This window comes from Protomyctophum bolini, assembly GCF_963924005.1.
Source record: "Protomyctophum bolini genome assembly, chromosome: 24".
Lineage (NCBI taxonomy): Eukaryota > Metazoa > Chordata > Actinopteri > Myctophiformes > Myctophidae > Protomyctophum > Protomyctophum bolini.
Genome location: NC_137885.1, coordinates 16,970,017 through 16,991,927, shown reverse-complemented (window position 1 = coordinate 16,991,927; position 21,911 = coordinate 16,970,017). Strand labels below are relative to the sequence as shown.

General features: G+C 43.1%; 2 protein-coding genes across 4 annotated transcripts; both read left to right on the top strand.

The window, feature by feature from the left end:
- The first annotated feature begins 471 nt into the window (after positions 1-471).
- tceanc (transcription elongation factor A N-terminal and central domain containing) lies at positions 472-2,875 on the top strand. Its single transcript, XM_080758293.1, has 2 exons — positions 472-551; positions 1,442-2,875. Exons 1-2 carry the CDS (start codon positions 527-529, stop codon positions 2,545-2,547), a joined length of 1,131 nt encoding a protein of 376 aa, XP_080614419.1. The 5' UTR covers positions 472-526; the 3' UTR covers positions 2,548-2,875.
- Positions 2,876-5,134: 2,259 nt separating this feature from the next.
- LOC308311933 (ras-related protein Rab-9A-like) lies at positions 5,135-18,281 on the top strand. 3 transcript variants are annotated; one of them, XM_080758740.1, is made up of 4 exons: positions 5,135-5,709; positions 8,727-8,774; positions 10,577-11,018; positions 14,843-18,281. In XM_080758740.1, the coding sequence occupies exons 3-4, from the start codon at positions 10,675-10,677 to the stop codon at positions 15,180-15,182; spliced, it is 684 nt and encodes a 227-aa protein (XP_080614866.1). In that variant the 5' UTR covers positions 5,135-5,709; positions 8,727-8,774; positions 10,577-10,674; the 3' UTR covers positions 15,183-18,281. The 3 variants fall into 3 exon arrangements, with proteins under 3 accessions (XP_080614866.1, XP_080614865.1, XP_080614867.1); XM_080758739.1 differs by having other exon boundaries at positions 10,569-11,018; XM_080758741.1 differs by having other exon boundaries at positions 5,140-5,709; positions 10,569-11,013.
- Positions 18,282-21,911: the final 3,630 nt, after the last annotated feature.

Genomic DNA, 21,911 nt, shown 5'->3' with positions numbered 1-21,911 from the left:
GGGCAACAACAATACGTCTTGACACCATAAGGGTCATAAAAAACATGGGCAGTACCAGAAAGAATATAGATGTATTTTTCTGTTGGATTCTTAGCAGTTTCTGTCCTGACATACGGTAAGTCAAGACATGCTTGAATCTGAATAATAACCACTTTTAATTCCTTGGGTCAAAACTATATAAAAATGTGATTGTAACCCCATGGGACAAAAATGGGTGCTATGACAATGGGTATTGCATATTAGGTTCCTTGTGGCATCGTTCCCAATTAACCAGTCCTAACATAGTCTCTCGAGACAGACTGTTGACTCGCATTAAATTCAAAGGAAAAGAGTGCGCTGTTTTTCCTTTATTTGCCGATTGGTTCTCAGATTGGTCCTAATATATCCATGGTCAGATTAGTAAGAAATAGGCGAGGTTATGTCGCCATCTAGTGGTATTCCCCGACCCCACCACATGAATCCAACATGGCTGCCTACATGTAGACGTTTTATTTTTGTTACGGACAGTGGGAAATATTTGCCGAACATGGAAATAAATAAAAGGAGTTCAGGTAAATTACTTGCATCAACAGCACTTTTAATCAAATATTTGATATTTTAAATAATTGGCTATTAACATGATCAACGTGAGTCGCTCAACAACAAAATGTGTTGAGCTGTATTGTTGATCATTTAGGATGTGTTCGGAATGCATATTGGATTGGATACGCACTGCCAATACAAAGTACAAACTAGGCAAGTGGGCTCCCGGACAGTCCCGGTGAATTTCAGAATGCACCCTGACTCAGTGAAAAGCGAATGAATGAAAAGCATTGAATCGTTGTCACACTATGAGTTAGTAGTTACAGTTTTAAAAGTAAAAAAGTGGGTGAAAGGTTTTCTTGTGTATGCATAGTTCCCAACTTCCCATCGTGTTATCTTTACAAGAAACAATAATCCATAATTGGAATGATCATGAATCAAATACAATAGACCCTTGTATGACTGCAGCCAAATAAGTAATTATGGTGTATTTATCATACATCATCCTACATCACATTCCGTGCTCAGCCAATCAAATCATGAAAATGTCATTCCGGCCAATCACTTTTGGCGTCTTCACTTTTCTCTTCAATAGGCTACTTTTGACACAAACAAAGCATGGGCATAGGAGGGGAGAGCCCCCACTAAATGGCTGAGCCCCGTTTATGCCCACATTTCCTTGATGTCATTATATGACGTCATAGTGCTGACCTCATACCCTGGCCTCTCTAAGTACTATGATAATGGCTCTGTAGAGGTTTAGGGTCTGAACAGATTTTGCATGACCGAAGGGGCATGCATTCTGAACGTGGATCACACTAGTAGTTAGTACATACAGTACTATTTGTAGGTTGAATTGATAATTAGTTTGTCTGTTGATCTCGTCGTTTACCCTTCCTTGTCTTTCCTTATCACCCAGCCACCATGGACTCCAAACAGATAATCCACTATGCTATTCAAATGGAGAAACTCAACAAGGAGCGAAGCTTTGGGGACCTCGCAGGCCTCCTGAGTGACCTGGACAACACACGCATCACGGTGGAGCAACTGCAAAACACGGACATCGTCAGCGTCCTCTACGGGATTCTGAAGACCTGCTCCGATGAATCCGTGACAAGAGCGGTCAAGCGCTTGCTGTCCAAATGGAAGAAGTTATACGGTCACTCTGATCAAACGCCACGAGACACACATGCCGCAACACAGCGTAAAGACAAAGGGAGGCTGTCTGGCTGTGCCGGTGTTACACATCATAGTGCTGATACAGATGACAATGCGGCTGGTACGCAGGCGGATGTCCACATGGGTCCCACACACAGCCACACGTGGGATGGTGGGGGCGGAGGGGGCGAGAAGTCCACGGCAGAAACGACGTCGTCGGTGAAAGCTGAACAGTCGCACACAATTTCCTCTGTCCGCTCTGGTTCAGAAATTCCCGGAACGCTGAACGCTGCCGGTGATTTCTCACTCTCAGCCCTGAGATCCAGATGTGTCCGTCTCCTTCTCTGTGCCCTCGTCGCCTCAGAGACACCCGACTCGTCCTCGTCAGAGCCGGAGGAGGAGGTGTCGACGCTGGCCAGAGATATCGAGCAGAGCATCCACAAACTCCATGCTGCCAACCAACTCAAATACAAGGCCTGCGTCAGGAGCAAGGTGGCCAACCTCAGGAACCCCAAAAGCGGTCACCTCCGCCAGGGCCTGCTGAGCGGCTCCTTGAAGCCCGAGGCCTTCACTCGGATGTCTGCAGAGGAGATGGCCAGCGAGGAGCTTCAGCGGCTGAGGGAGGAGTACACGTCTCGGGCCGTGAGCGAGCGGCAGCTCCCCCGGGGGTTGGAGGGAACCCCAACGCGGAAGATCCGCTGCAGACGGTGCGATAGCTTGGACTCCACGGTGACACAAGTCTCTCGAGGGATACTTTTTCTTCCCGCCTGGGCGCAGCGTGGAGGCCCAGACACGGACGCCATGACATTTGTGACCTGCAGCGGGTGTGGGGAGCAGTGGTACCACAGTGGCTGGAACTGCCTTTGAGTGTCAGGTCTGCATGGATGTACTGTAGTCTTCATCGAAGATTTGCCTGTCTGCCGAGTTGTCGTGTTTTGACACATTAGACGCAAAAGGCTGAGGCCTTTTGCGTCCAATGTTGACGATGACAGATCATAACGGATCCACTCGGTAGGAAAATTGCTTTATTCCTCATACAAAGGAATCCATTGCCTGGCCCTGTATCACGAATGGTCAAATACATATTTGATTAAGGAATATAATATGCCTTTTGTATTCTTTCAAAATATAGATTTAGACATTGAGGGAAATTAGCATTCTCAGATTTGGTTTTTAAACGCAACTCAACTAACCGGTTAATTAGTCGATAAGGTTATCAATTTTCAATTAACGAATTAATTGATAATTGACATCCCTATAGGGAGCATTTAAAGGGGGATAGAAGGGGCCAGTATGCGCAGGGGCTGTTCCATAGTAGAGGAGGGGCTCGCCCATGGGTATATTAAATTGCTCAGTGAAACAAACATGGTGACTGCAGCATGTAACGTTACACCGACAAGGGTTGTCGATATGTGTCTGTTAACCCATTTTGACCTGGGAACGATTCTACAAATGTCTTCTAAATCCTGACGGTTTTCTGAAAAACCCATGTTTCTATGTCATTCGTTCTCAAACATGCTTCCCGCCCGGTTGGAAAACACAGACTTTTGGTCCCTGTCACTCACCACCAGTGAGCTACAGTGCTCATTCTATCTACTGTTTCAAATGAGTTTCTCCAGACCTGCGTCTAGAGTAGAGTGGAATTGGAGTGTCCAGGGCTGGCCACGCGAGACTATCAGTCATGTGACAACAACAGCATAGTCTCACGCTAGCAGAATGTTGCCTCTCGCAATTTCCAAATGCTTCCGTCATACGGTCTGGAGCAACGGAAGCGCTATCATGAGTAAAATATAAGGTGGAAGTGAAGCCTCCTCCCCTCGCGCACATTTATCCTAATATAATTAGAAATCATCTAAGCATATATAGCTTGCTGCTCGGGAGGTGTATTTCCAGAGTCTATATAGCATTCGGAGATTGAGGAATAGCCTAGTAGTTTCTCTTATATTTCTTATATTATTATTATATTGGGTATGAGTGACTAAGGTGTGTGTGTGTGTGTGTGTGTGTGTGTGTGTGTGTGTGTGTGTGTGTGTGTGTGTGTGTGTGACTTTGTGTGTGTGCTCGCGCATGCGTGTGTGTACAGTATGTGTGTGTGTGTGCGTGTGCGTGACTGTGTGCGTGTGCGTGTGTGAGATGGGCCAAGAACCCTACAATATCCCATTCATTTGGAGCATAGCAGACCGGTTGGATGAGACATGTGACCCTTAGAATACAGTGAGCATGTGACTCAGTAATCTAGCTCCTTAGGAGTGTGTGTGTGTGTGTGTGTGTGTGTGTGTGTGTGTGTGTGTGTGTGTGTGTGTGTGTGTGCACGTGCAGGGGGGAGGTGGGTTGCTAATGTACCAGGATTCTTTGCTCTCCGCAAGGCTTATGTGGCACAATGACTCACATCCTGCGACATCCTAACCTACTGACTGGTTTTGGCTTTAGTTGAGCAATAGGAATTTAAAGCCTAAGACGCCTTTATTTTTATAATTGATGATAAGACTTGCCATTTTGATGAGTCGTATATTGTGGATCCATTTGGAATAATACATTGTACAAATTGTATTTTCAAAGGATTTTGATACATTTGATAACTTCAAATGGAACATACTGCACAATGAATACTTTTACTTTTGGTACTTTAAGTACATTTTGATGCCAATAATGTTGTACTTTTACTACTCAAGTACATTTAGATTTTGGGACTTTTACTTGTAACAGTAGTTCTACATTGCAGTATTGATACTTTTACTTAAGTAAAACAATTGAGTACTTTTTTCCACCACTGGCTATAAGTTCTGAACACAGCATTAGGATGGGTGCTATCACAACTCAGACATCAATCACTTAAGTGCCTGCTTTCAAGATAGCTCCCTATCTTTCCTGTTCCTGTGGAACCACAGCAAGGCTATCACTTTCCCATGCCCTTGTCTGTGACAGCCAGCATGTTTGACCACATCTATCAGTTGTGAGATGATCTAACTAAGCAAAACACCCACACCTAAAAAAGAAACATGATTGCAAACCAAGCCACAGATCCACCATGCACCCTCACTCAGCTACAGGTGATTGGTGAATCAAGAAGAGTTGAATTGGGGATGAAGTAGGCTATTTCACTCTGGTCCTTTTGATACAGTCAGTTTGACTGATACATTTGTATTATCCCCCGAGGGAAATTTAGTTGTCAACTTGTCATCATAGCAGCAGCACAGTAACGGAGAGATACAAGAGTTAAGGTAACGTTAAAACAACTATAGTTATTTAATTGGCTTCATGAATTAATTAATAATAAATAAACTAAACACATAGATATGGTAGACTTAAAGTTCCTGCACCATGCAGACATGTGGCAACAAGGGAACCCCATATGGGAACAAGTCAGTGTAATGCAATTATTTATGGTGTCGTCCACAGTTAACAGTTTTTGTATTGAGTTGTGCTTGAAATGTACTGTAATTCTGCAAACTGTTAATAAATACTTCAATCAATCAATCAATCGATCAGTCCTTGGGGGTATAGGGGGTATATATAAATCTACAAACTCATTTTAAACATTTGGAACATTTTAACAAATGTATGGGTGCTCCCTAAAATATTTTCAAACTTTTATTAACAGTTTGTAGACCTACAGTTCAAGGAAAGTAGGGTACAGGTCTGGTCAATACAAATGCAACCATTACGGGTCTATATTTGGTTTCATTTTACGCTCTCAAGAGTTAAAGATCTATAAAGGGTCCATTTAATTTGGTTACCAACTCTCCATTTAGCTGGGGACCACCTGGAACGCCCTCAGGACCACTGCTGGTCCCCGGAGCACTGGTTGAGAACCAGTGCATCTCCACTGAGGAGCGCATGATGTGCGGAGGCGTGACAAACTCGGGTCATATGAGCGTCATCAGCGGCTATCAAGGCAGGCGAGCAGCATAGTGTCACCCATAGGGTGTCACCGACCCTCGCCTCGGACCACCATATGTAAAATAATGGACCACATATTAACTTAACGGACGTCAGGCAGATGTCACGATCTTTGAATTAAAAGCAAAGGTACGTACCATCAATGCTGTCTTTTAATTCAAAGCGGATAGGAGTCGGGTTGTGCGATGCAGAGTCTGATGTCGGTCTTGCTCATTAGCCTGTTGGCAGCTGGAGAGCCGAGGAGGGTTAATTAATGTTTAAAAAAAAGCATGTAGGCTACATTGTTTGTATTTCACAGTTGTCGTTATCTAGAATATGTCGAGCAGGTCAGCCAGTTCGTTTCCTTTTTACACGGTCTGCGCGTGTCGGCTGTGGGCATGCAGTGCACACTTTAACAAAGATTTATATTGTATTTCTAAATAACTTTTGACAAGCGATGGACATTTTTTTTAACAGACAAAAGTTGTGTACGGACTTTTCTTTGCTTGCAAAGTTATACTATAAGCTTTGTTTTTGTTTTTTTGAGGAGGGTATGGCATGCGGATAACAAACTAGGCTGTGCTTGAAATGTAAATGAGTTAAATATAAGTCATATTAATTGGTAACTTTATAGGATATTAATTGTAATTAGGCTATTTGTGTTCTGAGTCTGACCCTTCATTGAAATAGGCACCCCGGCCCTCTCTCTCTGTAATAATCAGAATAGGCACTGCTCAGTTGTTTTGATAGAAGCTGGGTTATGTATGGCACTCCTTCATTTAGGCCTGTTCAATATATTTTAAGAAAAATGCAGTGTCATTGTCATGGGACACTGTATTAAACTACACATCATCCACATCTCTGTAGTCTGCAAAACGAAACTTGGATAATTCATAATTGGCTGCAGACTGCTCTTGAATCAACCATTGAAACTTAGGAACAAGTCTGATGTATGCTCCCTCCAAAGATATTAGTAACCCAACCCTTACTGAAATGGGTGCCAGTGGTCTATTGTGAATCAGGGTGTAACTGTAACCGATACCAGGCCCATCATGTCTTGACAGTCTGCTTTTCAGATTGTTCCCTGAATTCTCTTTTTCAATCACAGTGGTGCAATGATCTCTATGGCAATTTATCAGGCCTATATCTCCCGCAGACATCAACAATGAGTTTATCAAATGAAACACTATTGGAAACCTGGATATGCTACTTAGGGATCTGTTTATTTTGAAGCCAATAATTTGTATGGTGTGTTATATTTTTCTTGGTATACCATCTTGTAATGACCACATCATATTTGCTAAATGAATGGCATGCATTGCACACAGTATGCAGATTGAGTGTGCAGATTGAGTGAGCATGCCTATCTCAATCACAGTAAACTCATTTCGTTATCCAGAATGATGTATGAGGCCCCTTGCTGAATAGAAATGTCCCACCATCGTCTTCTGTCATATTCATTTGTGTTCTTCTCCAGTGCTGCACATAATTCATCTAAAAAAGATTGAGATCTAATCTCATTTTGTGAAGAATCATAAAGAATCGTTCAGCACTAGTTGGCTGTCCAATTCATTTTAGTTACTCTTATATTACGGTAGGACTATTTTGTTTTGGAGTTGAATGTGGCTTGAGTGACCACTGCGATACTAAGACTCCCTCTGTTAGTTAGTGTTATTGGATTAAAGGTACACTTAATATAAGTTCTCTTTGAAGGTGAGAGATTTAAACCTTACTAAACTATTTCACCCAATAGGATTGGTCATAGGAAAGGGAAAAGGAATGAACCTAGGTTACTACCATACTAAGTGAATGAATGAAGTCCCTTTACTATGGCTATTGGCCAACAGCCACATGGATTTAGTCAAACTGCATAGTTGACAAACTTCATTGATGATGGAAGCATAGCTCTGCTGTCTGGAAGAAACCACGAGTCAAATGTTCATTTTTCAAGAAATTAATAAAAACATCAAGCTCAAGGAGTTAGGAGGTTTTTGCCAAGGCGCTTTTTAATACTCTTCATTGGTTCAATATTTCTGTAATCAACACACAGAAGTAAAGGGTGTTCAATACCACTGATTTATGGAGAAAGTGAAAAGATGGCTAAACTGGTGGAGTTGGCTGATTTGGCAGATAGTTTGAGGATCCAATGGAGTATAGGAGGTTTTCACTGGAGCACTCTTTAATACTTTACAAGTTTCCATTGGTTCAATATTGTTTTGAGGGGTGCTAGCCCCTGTATATTCAGCTATTAGTGTAGATTTCCGTCCTACACAAACATTCAATTCCCATTGACGATGGGTCATAGTGTCTGAGCATATCGGCTTATTGTCTATTTTTGTCCTACACAAACATTACATTTCCATTCCCATGGAGAATTTTACGTCATAGTGTCTGGGCAAAAAGGCATGTCTATTTTACGTCATGATGATGTACGATGAAGCACCCCTCACTTCACACGGGTGTGATTTTTAACCAACACACAATGCAAAAAATCAGACCTGTCTGAAGTGAGTGGTGCAACAGTCCCCCCTGTTGGTACCCTAACATACATAGGCGGGACGCAGGGACACAGCCAGGGACTGACAAAGCTGGGCATCGGAGTGGCTGCACCCTAAGGTTGCACCACTCAAAAATCCCGAACCTGATGGTTTGATAGATGGTTTCTTCCGACAGCAACGGCAATTTATTGAACGTTCTTTCTCCAAAACACTGTCACATCACATTATACTGTTAACAAGCACCACACAACAACAGCCACAACCTTCCTGGAAGATTATTATTACCCTACATAAATCCCCCCACCACCACACACAAACACTTTGTCTACCTTTGGTTTCTATATTTTAACCTTTTTAAACTAGTTTATTTTTCTGTTCTAGTGTGAATCGACTTTGAGTACCGTGGCGCTATATTAAAATGTATGCATTAGTATTTTTATTTTTTTATTAATTCCTACTTTGCTATACAATAAATGGAAATGATCTACTAGCTCACAATGCGTCGCATCACAACATCAGGTTGTAGACCTGCTATTCATTCTGAAAAATGAATGCATTGGAAAATAAATTTAAGAATTTCTTTACCCAAAATAGGGTGTCAGGCGTCAGGACAGGGTTAACGCGGTTATTGAGAATGACCTTCTGTTGGCACTCTTCTCTCCCTCTCAGGTGCTTGCCTTGGATGGAAAATGAGCTGCCTGCAGTAATTGTAACACGGTGAGAAATGCCATTAGCAGTTACTTGTCATGTTTTATACATTTGTTCGTTTCATGTACATTAGTGTAAATCAGTGGTTCTCAGCCATTTCAGGCCACCCCCCCCCCCAACCTAATCATATTTGAACTGGTGACCCCCCACCCTGACAATTACTTGGAATTTGTTATCTAGAATTCTAGGAGTCGGGGCATTTTGTTTTTGTCACAGATACTGTGAAAATGGCAGATCTACCAGCTCACAATGCTACAAAAGCTACTTTTACAATTCACCTCTTTCTTACACACACACACACACACACACACACACACACACACACACAGGTATATGGTTTTTTTTAATGCTAAAGGTCCTTATTTTGTCACTACACTATCATCTGGGGACTCGGTCAACATTACGTGGGGACCTCCCTAGGGGTCCCAACCCATAGGTTGAGCACTACTGCAGTAAAGGACTGAGGAACATGTGGCCAAACAGAAGGTCCTGTGATCTCAGTACATGTGATACCCAATGCTGCACATCACCGACATCCTACATGTTGCACATACTGTAAGAAATTAATCTGATTAATCGTCGGCTAATGAGGAAGCTAAGGCAGTGTAACTGTATTACATTATAGCTGACTGACATCAATGAGTCGTTTACGTCACATGGACATCGACATGCTGATCAATGAATTTGAAATCTTCAGTTGGAAAGTAACTGAGAGACATAAAAGTGCATACGCCGCCATTATGTGCATTTCCCTCTATAGTGGCAGTTATCAGCCACTGGAGTAGTGTGCTGGCGTTTACCTGCAGAAACACACTGATCTCCAGTGACAAATCATTGTGGGGGTCCTTGACATGAAATAGTTTGAGCAATTGTTTAAGTTTAAGTAGTTAATTTTTTTTTACAGTTATCAGAGCAAAATAACTATACATCCCAGACTCTATGTATGTAATTAACTTCCCAGTGCAATCAGAATTGCAGGCTCACTCCTAATCTTCCACTGTAGTACTATGAACACTCACCTCTTCAGACTCCACCTTAGCCCATAGCACTTGCCGTAGTGTTTGCACTAGCTTAAACGACCTTACAGGCATATGCAAAGGCTACATTTAGGTCATTTAGATAGCATTTTTATGTAGACATCGCACGCTATAGTGTATACTCATAGTTCCATTCATTGTACAGATATTCTACTGTTAGACGGAGGTTAGGCTTGCTTATGATCCTTGATGACTATTTCTATGTATTGCCATGTGTTGTTCTGGCTTACTGTAAATTTCTCTGGACTAAATGCTGTTTGCTAAATGCTGTAATTGTCTCCACCAGGCCGAAGGCATGGGGATGGAGTATGTTTTGCACTCCGTCCATGTGTGTATGCGTCCGTGCGTGTGTCCGTCCGTCTGTTTCCAGCTAATCTCCGGCACTGTTAACCCGGTCTTGGTCTTGGCTTTGAAAGTTTGCAGGATTGGCCCCTTTGAAACAAAAAGCCTCAAATCATGAATGCAGCTTGCAATTTACGTGAAATCTTTCAGACTTTCCTACTAGGCTGAGGAATATATCCCACCCTTTTCACATTGGCCACCAACAGGTGGATTCTTGCAAAACACATTTTTGGAACAAAATCATCCAATAACCATCCAAGGCGTAAGAAGAAATGGCACCCTTTTCACATTGGCCTATTATAGCGCCACCAGGAGGCCACAACCTGACCTGACCTGTGCCCAGAGGGGCACTTTATCTAGTTTCAATCTGCTTTCTGCTCCATATTCTATTGTTTTATTTAATAAATATCGTCTTTGTGGTTAGATTCTCAGGTGGCAGGCTTCTGTGGACTCCTGAATCCTGAATAGATAGCCACCCTGACCCAGCCGGTGTCCAGCCTGGTCCGTGCCCACCCCGGGCGGCTCCAGCCATGATGTCTCCCAAGTCCACCCTGCTGAAGGTCATCCTTTTGGGCGACGGTGGCGTGGGCAAGTCGTCGCTCATGAACCGCTACGTCGCCAATAAGTTCGACACGCACCTCTTCCACACCATCGGCGTGGAGTTCCTCAACAAGGAGCTGGAGGTGGACGGCCGCCACGTCACGCTGCAGATCTGGGACACGGCGGGCCAGGAGCGCTTCCGCAGCCTGCGCACGCCCTTCTACCGCGGCTCCGACTGCTGCCTGCTCACCTTCAGCCTGGACGACGGCCAGAGCTTCCGCAACCTGGCCAACTGGAAGAAGGAGTTCGCCTACTACGCCGACGTCAAGGCAAGGTTATAATAGTTCATTGGGGTTTTTCGTTGTTGGGATCTTTCGTTAAAGTTTAGTTTCAGTTTTGTTTTGACTTTTAATTCACATTTAACTTTAAAGCAGCTTTTAAAAGCTGAAGCTTTTAAAAGCTGCGTGTAGCCAATCAGTGCACAGCGTGGTTTGAGGAGGCGGAGTTGAGCTCATTTCACAAAACCAAAAGCCTCTGCGAAAGCTGTCCGGCCAGATTCTCCGCATTAAAAAAAAAGCTTTTTAAATATGGGCTGTATATGAAATATGAATGGATATTTGGCAGACCATAGTATATTTATGGAAAGAAATTAAAGTTTATATGAGAAACAAGTTGTCGAAGCGGTGAAAACGGGTTGTGTTCCGTGTTCCGTCGCGAGCCAGTTCTATCCCAGTGGATTGGCACGGTTTCTGGGGAGATGTGCTCCTGCATTCACCCCCCCGGTTCTCACCGCCGAAGCTATGGACTACTGACCAGTCCGAAACGCTATCCGTCTGATTGTGGACTAAACACACACACACACACACACGGTTGATAAATTAGCATATATAGATAGATAGACAAACAACTAACCAATATAGTTCAAACCGGTTGTTTTTTCGTGTCTGACCCGCTGCCTTTTCCCCCAAACTTTCCCCGAGAAGAGGGGAGGAGCAGCCCGCTCTGCAGGTCGTCAATTTCGTCGTGTGTGTGTGTGTGTGGGTAGCTGCATTGTATGTTGATTGTTGAAACTTGGGCACCGTCAATCATACCTTTAAAAAATAATTAATCGCCTTTATATCAGTTGTATGTACCCCCTCTATTTATGCAATATGTTGCCCGTGTTTTGTGATTGGTTTGCTGCGTTCTGAATCGATAAACCAATCGCATAGATAATATTTTTTGAGGGAATCATTTCAATTGGTTTATTGCGTTCATGTAGGCCTATCGATGAACCTCATAGCAAAAGTTGAAAGACAGTAGATAGCCTATATTTATAGATAGATAGACCACTGTGTGTGTGTGTGTGTGTGTGTGTGTGTGTGTGTGTGTGATATTGATTATTTATGGAGTAATAAAAGTATGCCTACTAGGCTACTATAGTGGCCCAAGTTTTACATAATCTGCTAAATAACAAGCAAAACTTGCGCTAATGGGGAGGGAGCGGTGGTGGAGCAGTGAGCACCGTGGAGGAGCCGACGACACGGGGGTCACTTCTCTCTCAGTGCCCCTGCAGTAATTACCCCCTCCAGTTCTCTCTCAGTGCCCCTGCAGTAATTACCCCCTCCAGTTCTCTCTCAGTGCCCCTGCAGTAATTACCCCCTCCCGGTTCCCACCGACCGGAGAGGTGAACAACTGAACCCCGTAAATGACGCTGACCGTGGACTAAACACACACAAGGTTTATAAATTAGCAGATATATAGTCTATAGACAAAGAACTAAAGTCCCGAGTCCCCAGCGCGCTCTTTCGGTAGTGTGCACCGTGTGTGTGTGTGTGTGTGTGTGTGTGTGTGTGAGAGAGATATAATGGCCCGTATATATATATATATATATATATATATATATATGCCATATACCGTATATACTGGCCCTATTAACTATTAATGTTAATGTTAAGTAAACGATATCTCTCTCTCACTCATGCACACACACCCCCCCCCCCCCACACACTTACTGCTTACTTACTTACACACACACACACACACACACACACACATGCCTGTTGCAATTCAATTCAATTCAAAGGGCTTTATTGGCATGAGAAAACATACGTTTACATTGCCAAAGCAGAAAGAACAATACAGCAATACAATCAAAACAAAAATGATGTACATTTGAAGGTCAGAATCTTCAATAGATCAAATTCTACGTACCAAGGTCCGTTGCACTGTACTCCGTTCCGGTGATATTGATTATTAATTAAGTAATTAAAGTATGCCTAGCCTACTAGTTGGCACAATGTTTCACATCATCTGCTAATTAAAAGCAAACTTTAAATGTGCTGATGCTGTAGTGTAAATGGTGAGGGTCCGGGGGGGTGGTAGAGGAGCGGTCTCTTACTGCCACGATAGCCAGCCGAGGAGGGTCAGTGACAGACAGACAGCGCCGCGATAGGGGCTCCCTTTCCCGGGAGACTTGGGACTGAATGTCCGGAAACGACACGTAAACATAAGCTGTTTTAATTGCTTTTACGACGTGCTGGATATATACAATTGTATTTCTACGGTATGCTCTTTCTAAATCAACATTAACATTACATACAGAGCCGTTATTTAAAAAAATGCCCGGAGGGTTTCGCTCGAGAGGGGGAGAGGAGAGCGGAGTGGGGGGGAGATGAGCACTGAAGACGGGGGAGGATTGAGATCCGGTCCGTTAGGTTATTTACAAAGAAGTTTACCAAGATTATATTATTTATTCATCGATAAATAGGTTATGATGTAACTAAATATATAATTATTTCTCCTCTACAGTCGCTATTTTACATTTTAGACTTTCAAATGCAAATCTGCTTAAACTGCCTGTTTTCTTTTTCGTCTCAAAGCCAGTCCAGGCAGCTTGAGTGACAGGTACCTTGTACACGCCCACTTTCTCATAAAAAAGCTGCGTCGAAATGAGTTTTGCTGTGGTTTTTTTCCAGCTTCTTTAGGTCTGAACGGGGCTTAAGTAGACCGGAAAGGGGGAGAGAGATGCAAAGTTTGTCGGGATCGGGAGTCGAACCCGCGATACGCTGTAAAGCTGGCTTACCGGTGCCTTAAAGGTGCCTTGACCGCTGAGCCACGGCCCAGGCCTAGTTGTAGTGTTAGTTTTAGTTTTTTGGGGGGGTTATTTGTCAGGTGCAGGATTAAAAAAGGTCAGAGTAAGTAGGTATTGTATAATAATAACTCAACCAAAGGTACCATTTAAATAATACATATATTCAGTTACTGTTGGTAATGAGAAAAACTAAAACTAAGTGCATGTTGTGTATCATTTCAGTTAATTTTAGTTCGTTTTGTAAACACATAATACAGTTTCAGTTAGTTATCGTTTTTTTATATAGTTTTTATTTAGTTCAGTTGACGGAAATTATTTTTTCAAGTTACTGTACAATTTTGTGTCCTTTTTCCACCACTGGTTTTCGTTAAAGGACCACTTCATATAATTGGTCCTCACTAATGATCATGATAAAATAGCACCTTTTTTCTTCCTACTCAGTCTGTGTCTCAAGGGAGGGCTGAGGGCAGTTCAAAAACCCGTCCACCAGTGACATCATCGATGGGGAATACAAGCTAATGGAAACTGCAGGCTTTCTATTCCAGAAAAGCCATCGTTCTCACAATAATAAAAATTGAAATATATATATATATTTTTTTTAATATATTTTTTATCCCACGATTTTTGTAACCCATTTTTCACCCCTGTGCCAATCATCTACTGTGATCCTGGGCTCTACACACCCTCCGCCAACCTGGGGAGAGCAACGGACTTAACTCATGCTCCCTTCATGCCTGAGTGTCCAAGTTGCTCCTTTACACCTGACAGGGGGGGAGTTTCCCTGGTTGGACGTAGCACATGGAAGGAACACGTTATTCCAACCAGTTCCTTTCCCCTCCATCAGGCGCCCCGGCTGGCCAGGGGGAGGCAGTATATATATTTTTTAAAGATCTTTTAAAGAAAAATCTGCCTAACGATGATGTCACTGATGGATTTCTGAACTGCCCACAGCCCTCCTATGAGACACAGACCGAGTAGACAAAAATGGTGGTGTTTTATCATAAACATTAGCGAGGACCATTTATATGAAGAGCGGTTAAAAAGTGGTCCTTTTAACCATAATAACCTTGATGTGTCAAATCAAGGACCCCGAGGGCTTCCCGTTCGTCGTGCTGGGCAACAAGCTGGACGTGGGCGAGCAGCAGCGACAGGTGTCGGGCGAGGATGCGCGCCAGTGGTGCCGCGAGAACGGCGGCCACCCGTACTTCGAGACGAGCGCCAAGGATGCCACCAACGTGGCCTCGGCTTTCGAGGAGGCGGTGCGCCGTGTGCTCTCCACGACGGACGACCGCGGACAGCACACGGTGTCGGACGACGCCGTCGACCTGCACCGCAAGAAAACGCCACCCAACGGCGCCCCCTGTTGCTAACCAGACCAGATGCCCCCTCCCATTTCCAAGACTTTTCAGCCGTCCCACAAATTGAGACCCTTACGCACCCACATTGTGACATGGCAGGCATCAGTGTTCAAATGTCCTGCAAGATGAGTGTTGTTAAGTCAGATAAAATAACATGAGAAATATCCCCTAGGGCAGCGGTTCCCAAACTAAGGGTGCGCGAGTGGCCACCAGTGGGTGTGTGACATGAAAAGGGTAATGGCGGACAGTTTATGGTGTTATTTAACACAAATAGCAAAATCGGTAAAACACCGTTTTATGGAGATGTATAGAGCCGCAGCCGCTCTGTGTCTGAGAGAGTGCAGTCAACATTCCAGCCCCCCGCTCCTCCCCCTCCCCTCACACATGCACAGTGGCAGATTCTTTAGTTTTAACTCAAGACAAGACCACTTACTTTGTCCATGCTTTGCTGTTCTATCTTTAGTTAACCAAACTAAAATCCAGTAATCCACACGTGTCAGAATGTTAACCAGGAACTCGGCGCAGTGCAAGCTAAGTAATGAACACCACCAGCTGGAAATGCTTAATTCGTTAATTGTGTGTGTGTGTGTGTCACACTCCCTGAAATTAAACTGAAAGGATGCGCAGGACTAATAATGCAAAACCCCCCCCAAAAAACCCAAAACAAATACCAAGTGAGCCATGCCACCCATGACCAACATTTGCATTTTAAAACTTGTGAGACGCTAGAGGGGTTTTCACTAGTAGGAGACCACACCTTTTGCTCGAGTCTAACAGTATTTATTGCACAAGTGAAATGTATGTGTATTGATGAGGAGCCAGAGGTGGGGCGAGACTCAATGTGGGGGCGTAGTCTCGGGAGCCTGACGGCCGCCGTAGTTCTGCTTGGGAGCGGTCAGTCGCCTGCCTCAGACACTGCCCCCCTCGGGGCTTCTAGGAGCAGGAAAGAGAGAGAGAGAGAGAGAAGTGTCAGCAGGGCAAAGCTGAGGATAAAGGGAGTTTTTTTGGGGAGGAGTGGGGTAATTTGCACAGGTAGCCAAGGACGAGATCCTGAGATTTGATATATTGGTGTTAATCCAAACTAGAGTTTTTTAAAAAGCCACCACTAGCGTCCATGTAAGAAACTCCATGTGTGCACACCATCTTTATTGACATTATGGTTCATAATGAGATGAAGTAGGCATGATCGGAGCCTAATGCATATTAATTCAAACTCCTGCTAATCAAAACGATGATCGCATCGCTAATAGGCCTCTGTGAGCCTCAGCACCGGGGGTTTAGTAGTTTCACTTTCAGCACAACAAGACCTCTTCTTCTCTGCTCATGTTGCACATTTAGCTGGCCCTCGCCACCTACCGCCCCCTGGCGTCTACGCAGTTACGTGATAAGTTGCTAACCCCGTCCCGCCCTACTTGTCCCGCACAAGCGATACTTCTGTCCCTCAAATGAACAGTTTGGATCTGGTCACCCTATAAACTGCTAAATCCTGACCTCATGTTCCTTCTATGCATGAGGAGTCCAAGCTGCTTCTTTTCACCTAACAGGGGAGAGTTCCCCCAGCCGGACGTGTGGAAGGAACACGTTATTCCGACCAGTTCCTTTCCCCTCCATCAGGCGCCCCGGCTGGCCAGGGGGAGGTAACCCTGTGTTGCGGTACTGACACGTCATGACGCCTACAAGACGGGGACATACAGCTCTTATCATTTTTGTTCACAGATGTCTGCGATATGCAAATCAGTAGATTCAAAATGAGGAAGGAACTTTGAACTGCTTCAAATAGCCGTGATATTTGTGGAAGAAGCAAAGACATTAAGGAAAGGGAGAGAAGTTTACAGATGTATAAGATCATATCAATATAATAGAATTACAAGCATCATGGCTAAAGAATAAAATGTCTGAAAATCAATTAAAGAAATTATTTAACTTCAGATATGTTGGATTATGCAATATTTCTTAGGTTACTGTAGTACAAAGTGAGGTTGCATACTACCAAGCGTGCTGGTGTCAATTCAATTCGCAATTTGCAACACGTTGCGCTGTGATGCGTTGTGAACTTGTAGATCTATTTTCGGCACACAATGACACACTGCACAAAGTATAAGTCGGGCTTTAGAATCTGGCTTTAAAGTTTCTATTGTTGCCTAACGAGAGATGGAATGGCTGACTCACCTAAAAGACAGTTACGAGTGTCTGTTCTCCTTTTTCCATGAGGTTTCGTAAAGCACAGATCACTCAGCTCTGTTTCTCTCTCTCTTAGCTCTGATCCATAGCTCTAATGCGTTTCATTTAGAGCTATGTTACTCTCAACTTCCGCCGCTCGTATGAATGCAGACCAGCCTCTACTCTTTGGCGTAAATACGCCAAAGAGGAGAGGCTGGTCTGATTTCGAATTTTTGAAAGTCCCATAGCCTTACTGCGCAGGGCAGAATCGTAGAAGCAGTAGAAGGCTATGGACCAGAGCTATCTCTCTCTCACACTCGCCTCTATTCTTCTCTCTTCCTCACTCTATGCACTGCAGACTGAAGGTTGTTCAGGCAAATGTAATACTCAGGATGTACAGTTTGAAGGGTACACACATTCACGGCTCGGTTTTGTTTAGCCACTGCCTGACCCGGAAGATGCACTAATGATAGAACAACTACATTCCTTTCTCTGATGGTAGACTACTATGCTAATGTCGTTATCAAAGAAATTCTAATTATGAGTCTTTTAGATTTAAATTATTTAAAAATAAATAACATCACATTGTATTATGTTGTCGTGAATGTGCCAAATCTTAATGTTGTTAATGTCACTGCATGAAACCTCTGTACTGTGTGTGTGCATCAGGATGTCTCAAGAAGTTTGTTCTCTGTTTCTCAACCCCTTTCTTAACGAAAATTATATATTTTCAAGTGAAATTATATTGTGCAGCAAAGTATGAATAAGCCTTAAATCTGCTACCTAGTTGGTCAAATAAATCCAACAGTCACTGCGACTAATGAATGACATAGGGTAGTTTCCTGCCCTGAGTAGACAAGTTGGTCGTTCTCTAAACAAGACGACAATAGTATACAGTATACAGTAGTATGATGTTGATGTTATTCCACAATTCTGTTCATGTTGATGGCAAACAGTTGAATTGATACTTATTGTTTTCATTATTCCATTTCATAAAATACAGGTTCAATGTCAGTCTTGATATCCAAGTGTGTCCTATTTTCGGTGGATATTGGTTTGGATTGACACGCGTCAGTTTATTTAAGTTTTTCCATTGTTCTCAGTACTTTTTAATTTTCTCAATGGTGAAAAAGTGACTCATGAGTCATATTTTAGCCATACACACAGCTCAGAAACTAAAATAAACTGTTTTGACAGATGCTCATTAAATCAATGATCTCACAGACATTTTCACCTGCCCATTAATAATTATGGTAGTGTAGCAGAATACCAATATTCAAACTTCACAATACATCATTCTACAAAATAGGTACTTGAAATAGCCTTTCCCCTAAAATATTACAAGATGCCCCTCCAAGTCTACCACACATGGCACATTTCCCTGGAAACCCCTCCAGAAAAGGGAGTTGGAACACTGTTTACAGACAAAGGAAACTGCAGCAGAGGAGAGATGTAAGTGGCAAACAATTAATTTAATTTCAGTGTAAATACAGTTCCATTTTGTTGAATAGGCCGTAAATTGTCACTTTCTGTAATTGGGCCACTAAATGAGCGCCCCTCACTTCACACAGGTGTGATTTTTTATTGTTTTCTCAGAATTTTGAGAACAATGTAAAACGGGGGCAAATATGTTCGCATGCTTATTAATTGTGCATAGTACAGTAGTGTTATCTTTGCCATTTACATTTGTTGCAACATCTTGGCTTGATGTTGGTTTTATGTTTTCTGACTTCTGTTGGTTACTTTAGCTTGGAAGTTGCTGCCAGGTGTAACTCGATCAATCCAAAGTCTGTGGATCATCAACATAGAAAGTTAAAAGTATTGAGTTATGATGCATTAGATGTCCAGAGTCAGCCTACTGTGCATCCTACAAACTTGTGATGTCAACCTTTCATGTATACTGATAGGCCTACATTGTAGGTTAATAAGCATTATGCATGAGGAAACGTCCAGTATGCGTTAGTGAAAATTAACTTCTGTTTAACAGAATTACAGTGAATAATACTGATATGCATGTCCATAGAGAATGGATGACTATGCTTCTGAGGAATACCCAATTTCCTTGGCATGTTCTCAGAGAACTGTGTGTACTAGTGTCTATTTATAGATTTGCTCCGACCATGTCACTGGGTGTATAGGAGCTCAGTTTCAGTTTTCAAAGTAGGGAGTGGTGACCCCCAATAAAGGTCCTTGAGGAGATGCCAACTTCCCTGTCAAATGTAGTCCTAGTTTGAGTTCAATTCACTTGACATTTCAATACAATAATTGTATGAGTGAGTGCTTTCCCGCCTATTTCAACACCATCATTAATGTATGTGTCAGTGACACTTTGAACAATGCTAGAAAAAGGGTTAGTTCTCCAGTTACCATCACTATCTCATGTCCAATATAAATAGTTGAACAGCACCATCTAGTGTTTATTTCATGCAACTTCAAGCACTGCAGCATCAACTGACATCACCATGCATGAAATATTGAACGTTTGGTGCTAGAGTCAGCGCAAAACACCTCTGCCCAGGATAGGCTTAGTGTAGTTTTAATGGGCCTCATTCGCCAATAATCTTTTTAAGTTCCTTCTTAAAATGTTGTGTAAGAAAATTCCTAAGAGAAGCCAAGTCAAACAGACAAACACACAGGCAGTCACACCAGCTATTTCAGAAATGATGGGAGTGGTATTGAGGCGGCATGGTTTGGGGGCTTGTGCTTAAACTCTGTTGTGTTCAGGCCTGTTGGACATTCTAATGTCCCTGCTCCTGGTCCCTGGTTCAATTCTTGGTTTCGGCAGTTGAAATTAGGTACAGAAAACTGTATATGGTTTCGGAAGACATATGTTGGGTTTCATGATTTGGAGGATTAAAAAATATCAGGCAAACTCCAACACCAAACTCTAACTCATAGGCAAAGGAAGACTGTTGTTGCAGATAGCAATAGGTAACTGAGTTAGGGTTCTGTCGTCATTGTCTGGAGATTGTATAGGTTCAAACCCCACTCAACTATTTACTGTGAAGTTTTCCTTTAACCACTGACATCAAGTAGCCTGGCAATTCCAGCTGAACTGTGTGCCGGTAAGTGGCCCAGCAGATTTAATTCACTAAACTATGTAAACATTTCTCTTAACAAAATATAAGCACATCCTTGTCCTGTAAGGGATTGTGACATGGTTAGTGTTGCTAGACGGACCCGAATGTATGTAACACCTTACTCTGCTTCCGCCCAACCTAAAGTAAACAGTTAACTACAACAGCTCGATCTCTCCGTCTCTTATTATATGTGAACTATAATAGCCTAAGGCTTACACAACATGGTGTCAGAAGCTCGGAATGAATTTAGAAGAACGCACGGAAAGAAGAAAATAAAATAAATAAAAAGGAAATAAAAAGACGACAGGATGGCAGACGCAGCACCCTCGCTACCACAGTTGGCCCCGCTAGGCAAGTTTGATTTCAGCAACATTAATGACTGGCCGAGATGGATGAAGCGATTTGACCGCTATAGAATAGCGTCGGGATTGGATAGACAATCAGAAGAATTCCAAGTAAATGCCTTCATGTATGCAGCGGGGGACGACGCCGAAGACATATTAAGTGTGTTGCCGCTCACCAGGTGAGAGTGTTGAGTCCTTTCTCACTGCTGCACACACATTCGCTGAACATTGTCAGTTTGGAGCCGTAAGAGAATAATTGATTAGGGACAGAATTGTAGTAGGCATAAGAGATGCCAAGCTATCAGAAAGCCTGCAAATGGATGCAGATTTAACTCTGGAAAAGGCAATGACCAGAGTGAGGCAGAGTGCAGCAATAAAGAAACAACAGCCCACCTTAAGAGGCACTGAGCACCAGGCAGCAGCACAGGTAGAGGCGATACAAAAAAACAAGTGGCAGAAAGCACCATACAAGTCTGACACACAGTCTTCAGGATGTGGCAGATGTGGAAATATGAGAAAACATACGTGGAAGGAATGCCCTGCTCGTGATGCCGAGTGTAGAGTGTGTCATAAAAAAGGACATTTCATGCAGATCAGGAAAAGGAGTCCATGATATCACACTGGCACACACAGAGTCTTCTTATGACGAAGAGGAGGAGGCCTTTGCATTCCTGAATGTAGTGAACCTAGAGGAACCAGAAGATGAATGGCTGGAGCTGAATGGTAAAAAATAAGAAAGAAAGAGCCAGCGATTAATATCAGTGCGTTTGAAGCTGGGTTTTCACTCAGTATTTCTACCAAAACCAGCTGACATTATAACAACAAGATGGACTGTGGCTGGTGAACTTGTGAGAGACATTCCAACAAGTTTCTGAGTGAGTATGGATTCTATCTGAGAAGTGTAATAGGACATTTAGTTAATGTACTGTCAGTCTAGGACCTTTATAGCCCTAGAATGCTGTCATATTGCATACATTTCACCAACACAGGATCGAGGGCATGTGTTAGTATGTAATATCTGAGCCATTCTAGGGCTAGAACCTTTAATAGTGTTCCATGTGCAGGATAGGATCCAGGTGCACACTAGCCCCTTTCGGCACCCTCAGTTACTGCATATTTGTGTCCAAAATTCAGAAAAGGTAAGGGTTCCGAAAGGGGCTATGTGCACACAGACAATGATTTACAAACGAAAGCAGAGAGATTCACTGCTTT

Excerpts from the sequence above, each read along its gene's own strand:
- tceanc (XM_080758293.1), top strand. The coding sequence starts at position 527 with ATGGAAATAAATAAAAGGAGTTCAG. Across the intron at positions 552-1,441 it reads AATAAATAAAAGGAGTTCAG|CCACCATGGACTCCAAACAG; the intron begins GTAAATTACTTG and ends CTTATCACCCAG.
- LOC308311933 (XM_080758740.1), top strand. The coding sequence starts at position 10,675 with ATGATGTCTCCCAAGTCCACCCTGCTGAAGGTCATCCTTTTGGGCGAC. Across the intron at positions 11,019-14,842 it reads TACGCCGACGTCAAGGCAAG|GACCCCGAGGGCTTCCCGTT; the intron begins GTTATAATAGTT and ends TGTCAAATCAAG.